Below are 5492 nucleotides of genomic sequence, written 5' to 3'. Positions count from 1 at the left end.
AGTTTGTGCTCGTAGCGAAATATCCCAACACGCAAGTCGTGATCAGAATTCGCCCCTTCTATGGGACGAAGGAACTTCCGCTCGCCGTCGATGCGGAAGTGATTCTGCTAGAACTTCCAAGTTACGTCCAGGACTGAGGTGCCTCGATCACATAAATATATTTTATTCGTCTTTCCGGGATTGGATATTCTTTACCGCTTTTCAAAGACGCTTCAAACTCCATGACATCTCGTTCTATGTGCTATTCGCAGTGTGTCCTTTCGGCGCCATCTCCTGTACGGCACATTAAATAGCCGGCTCTGTACCTCAGTTCAGATGCAGGAGCTTTGGCGGTGAATAGTAGTCATTTTCCACCCCTTGAATCCAGGCATGCTTCGAATCTCCCTTGCTCGAGAGATTACATTAATCTAGTTTTTATCAATCAGCGGGATGTGCTAGAGATTTTTATATTTTACATGTAATTCTGTTGTAATTCTGCTGTATTTCGCTGTAATTCCCTTTTAGCCGTGCAGCAACGCTAGTGTAGGATTTTGGCTTCAGGGCAAAATGAATACACTAAACTTAAGGCATTGATTTCGAGTCCTTCACTGTTTTAACTCATGTGAAATAATCGAAAGGATTAGAGTCAGAGCAGATTCACATGGTTACTAGCTCAGACACTAAGGTATCAAAACTAATTTTATATGCTCCCTCGCAAAGTTTTTTTTTTTTTTCGAAAGAGAGAGGTAGTGGCACGAACGAAATCGCAGCCACCTGCTTGTCGAGGTATACGCCCGCGTCTTTTAGCTGCACACACCTAAATAACTTTCGAGATCCAGCTTTGCAACCCAGGCAGAAAATTTAGCGTGCAGTCAAATACGCGCGGCTAAGGCTAGGCTCATGAATTCAACCTCCACGAGGCAATGTAAAGAAAGACGCCGACTCCAAGAAAATTGGTTAACAGTGCAAAACGTTTATTATTCTCTCGAATTACAACTCGGTGATTGGCGTTGATTCATACTGTAGCAAGCTTCGTGCGAAAAAAAAAATGACGGCTGAAACAAGTAGTTTTCGTAGACCATGGGTGCACGTCACCTCCTTTTCCTCCTAATGGTCGTGGGGGACATCGGGGTCACAAGCCGTGGCCGCATCGTGGACGTGGCCAATCTGCTCGGGCTGCAGAGAAAAGCACAGTGGCCACATCATGCAACTCTTGACTAGTGGAACAGATTGTTTGCGCCAGAATCACATGGGGAATATATTCGGTTTAATACACTATGATACGAGTTCCTGGCAAACAGAGAGAGGGTTTATTGAGAGAGACTTAGAGGGCCATTATCTGGCCCGCTACATTCCACTGGGGAAAGGTAGAGTAAAAGAAAGAGGGTTACGATGAAGGTGCAGATGTTGTGCAGAAAACATATGTCTCAATCATGTATTTTGCAATAACACCAAAAATCTGCTTTGAACATGCGATCTCGTTTTCTTTCAGCTCCCCGCAAGAAATTTCGAACGCCATGTCATTCATCTCAAAAGCCTGTTTCATTAACAATGAAACAGAAACAATACTGCCTAAAATTTTTCCAGCCTCTTCGGATGAGAAAATGTGTTCATTTTTTACGTAAAGTTAAAAACTAAACAAAAGTTTCATTCATATTCAGTTCATAATTGGTTACAGTCTTCGTTCTTCAGTACAGAAAGCAGCGAAAGATGTAACTCCGAAGGACAGAAAGAGTACGAATCACGGGCAGCGGTGATTGCTTCAAACGAAATAGCATTCGCCCCGTAGCATATCACGACAAAATAATTGAGTAGGCGTATACTTACGGTGAAGAACTCGGACATGGCCTTCTCCTAAGTTATGAAAAAAGAAAGAAGAAAAATATTAGTGTGGTTCTTAGCCGAAATTCAGCACACTTTTTTATTAAACTATTTCTGACGACATTTTTGGTGAGTTTACATGTTGAGCTACTATAGTATATATTGGCTGGATTAAGCAGTAAATATGATAGTGTCTGCGAAGGAAGAGTGGTACGCTTTGTTCTAGAATACATTATATGCCACATGTTAGATTATATAGTTGTCAAAACTTAGCCCTTCTCTTAGGCTTTGCCAGATGCAGCAGGCTGAGGTTCGCATTACAAGTGGAGATGCTGATCACAGAAAAAGTTAATAACAATGCACATCTGCATTGCATTATTGTGCATTGGCTAGTACTATGAGTACATAATAAATATGTTAGCATTCAATTGCTTACAGTTTCTTAATAGCTCGGTTATTTCCTGTTACTTTACCCTACCCATCTGTCTGCTTCCCACAACTTTAATTGACCGGACTATTCTCGCTGGCACTAACACAAAGAGCGACCTCTACGGCTTCAAACAGATAGAAGAAATGAAAACATTTTCGCTGGGACTCACCAGGTCTCCTCCTTCGCACATTTTACGCATGGCACAAGAGCGGTCGCTGCAGCCTAGCGTCTGGACTGCGGTGTCAAAGGCAGCATTGGTCTGGAAAGATAGGGGAATAGAAAGATATAGAATGAAGACGAAATATATTAGAAAGCGAACAAAAGCGCCACCATAAAAAGATCATGGCGTGATGCTTATGTACACGGTTAAACCATCACTGTTGCTACCTTATCTTGTCAACGCATAAGCGAAAGAGCTAAAAGATTGTTTCTTTTCGTTTAGCTTCATCATCATCAGCCGGCTGGCGTCACAGTAGGGCAAAGGCCCTATTCATTTTGTCTTAAACATGAGTTAGCCTGCACCAAACTCAGCTGTAGTACCCCTGCAGATTCTCTTTTGTCATTTCTTCTTTTTCTACATATGCTCTTCTCAATCTTAGAGCATAGGATGTTGAGGGTCTTGTTTACTGGCTTGCATCATGAGTGCCGACAGCGCAAGAAAATGCTGTCCGTAAGGCATAGCTGAATATTAATTTAAAGCAAATTCCCAAAGTTCTCATGTTTGTTATTCAAAACGCAAAGAATTTTACTCAAACTGAGGACACATTTTGCAATAAGTTCAAAAAGAAGAAGCCATTGATTGATACAGTATTGATAGTACCTTATCATGGTTTCGCAGTTTTCCCACAAGTCAGTGCATTCGCCTACGCTCGGCAAAAGGGGGTGCGAGCGGTAATTTTTTTTTTCAAACCTTCCGAGCACGGCACCATTGCCCAAGTGAAGTTAACATGACAATCTGGAGTTTGAAATCGGCTATGCCTAACTTGCTGGATTTGCAGTCTCTGGTAAATAAAATCCTCAAAACTCACCGCCGGCGGGATTATGTGCTTAATACAATCAAGTTCCGTGGCCAGCACCTGGTCGTTCTTTTCTGTAAAAAGAAAGAAAACAGGCGGGAACAATCTATCAGCCTTAGTACACGACCGCTCGGTCTCAGTGTCATTCTGTTTCTGCTGTGAAGTTGTTAATTTGCCATTCATGCACAACACACTTGTTGAACGTCAAGTTGGGAAAAAAGAGCGTGGGCTCAGACGCTCGTGCTCTAGCATGAAGCAGGAAAATATACGCCATTTGCCTAGCAATATTGGTTGGCCATTTTTAGCGCCTAGAAAAGAAGCATAACTTTGAACTCTGAAACTATTTCATGTTAAGAACCATGTGGGAATCCCTTCTGCACTACTGCGTACATGTTTCATTACGCATTCGAGACACATGCAGCTCGCAAGTTGTCTATGATGACACAATCTTAGCGTATCCGAGTTTGCTGGCTGTAAAGCCAGCAGGCACCTAGTGAACATTTAAAATTACAAAACGAAAGGAGCGATGAATACGGTAGTGGTCCCACTTTCACCCCTATGTCTGGGAAATAAAAGCTGCCTCAAATGTGACGGTTGATAGGCAAAAAGTAGACGGCTTTACTTGAGAGCTAAATGTTTAGAACTGGCTTCTGGAACTTCTGTAGGTGCTTTCGCCCGAAAAGCGCAGTCATTGTGCTAAGGGAAACCTATGAGCACTGTAGAGAGTCGCTTTTTGGCACATGTAGCCCTCTTGTAAAGGAAATGCGTGCCCAAGTTCAAGCACTAAGTTCGCATGTTTAGGCAGACTTCATTTCGAACTACAGAAACTGATCCCTTATGTGCTATTTTTCTACAGCTGGTTCTTCGCCTTTCCTAACGAGCGGCCTACTGAATAGGGCGAGTAAGCGTGGTTCGCCACAGTTTGCCACGCACCCAGAATACGACGCTCTCGTAATGTGAGACGCGGTCCAGTACAACACTGGCAGTGAGGCTTGATATGAACCTACTGTCGTCCTGATGCATGTTCTCAGAGCACATAGCCTCTTGCTTACAACTTCCCTGACCACGTGGTTTCTTTACGCGCCGCTTTCAAAAGCATGCAGGCCAGCAGTGCAATAGAGCTGTGAGTCCGTGAGGAATAAAGTATTTCTTTTCAAACCAGCAAAGGTTTGAAGCGTTTGGATGGATTTGCAACCCGCACATCAGGAGCATGGATGAAGTCACTTGGTCCGGGAGCTACTGCACTCGGCAAGAGTCTTTCTGCCCTCGCATGTATCAACACAGACATTTCAAATACATTTTGTTAAACAGATTTCGCCCTAAACTTATAAGCTATGATCACATTGCTTAACTGCTTTGACATCATAATTGGGTATAAATAAAATATGGCCAAATTTGATAAGCTATCTCGAAATTAACGCAGAACACTCCATTGAATACTTGGAAGCTCAAGTTCACCAACAAGGTAATCAAGAGTGAAACCATAGATTGTGAAGGAACTTTCATGCGTAACAGGCGTCATTGGGTGCTCTACGGTTAAGTCATGAGGAGTACAAGTGCGGAAACTTATTCTTTTGCCTTGAAACTTGAACCTAATTTGGGTTCAAAGGTGATAATGCAATTGGTTATCTTGACAACTACAGTTGTTACAACTGGCTAACGAAGTTATCGAGTTGATTGGTAGGTACATCGTCTCGTGAAACCCATCTTCTAGAGTCGCCGCATCCGAACTTACTGCAGAGCTCCAGGTGATGAGCCGAAGCAGCGGCCACGAAGACGACCATAAAAAGGCAGGAGGCGAAGACAGCGTTCATGGCGAATGGTCGCTTGGTGGCTACCTTACCACTCTGACAGTGCTGCTCCGAGGTATTCTGACACACACCGGACACCGCTTCTCATATATACCCGCTTCCCGCACCTCTTGCCTCAACAAAGTAACGGATACATGCGGTGCACAACAAGAAATAAAAATATAGTAAGGGTACAGGCAAGAGAGTTTAATGGCGGAGGAAAGAGCCCTTTCCTGATTGGCCGCGCTCTAGCGATACCCCGTCCCGGTTCTCCGATAGACAGGACCGTTACCCCCCTGCAGAAAACACCATGCGCATGTGACTCTTGCACGTGCTGTGAAATTCCTCACGCTTAGTCAGCGCTTCCCCTCTCCGCCTACCAGCGTGAGAGCAGGATGGGTGGAGCCAAAAGAAACCACGGCTGTTGCGCAAAGCGATGCAACGTACTGCTCCCGT

The 5492-nt window shown here is 43.9% G+C and overlaps 1 protein-coding gene across 1 annotated transcript; it reads right to left on the bottom strand.

Annotated features, from left to right (window-relative positions):
• Positions 1-932: 932 nt before the first annotated feature.
• Positions 933-5174, bottom strand: LOC149370928 (antimicrobial peptide microplusin-like). The gene is made up of 5 exons (XM_089563843.1): positions 4982-5174; positions 3259-3320; positions 2400-2489; positions 1807-1833; positions 933-1155 (listed from the first exon to the last, which is right to left on the bottom strand). The coding sequence occupies exons 1-5, from the start codon at positions 5058-5060 to the stop codon at positions 1087-1089; spliced, it is 327 nt and encodes a 108-aa protein (XP_089419969.1). The 5' UTR covers positions 5061-5174; the 3' UTR covers positions 933-1086.
• Between the last annotated feature and the right edge of the window lie 318 nt (positions 5175-5492).

This window comes from Amblyomma mixtum, chromosome 1, assembly GCF_055824585.1.
Source record: "Amblyomma mixtum isolate Tamu chromosome 1, ASM5582458v1, whole genome shotgun sequence".
NCBI lineage: Eukaryota > Metazoa > Arthropoda > Arachnida > Ixodida > Ixodidae > Amblyomma > Amblyomma mixtum.
This window is presented reverse-complemented; position numbering and strand designations above follow the sequence as displayed.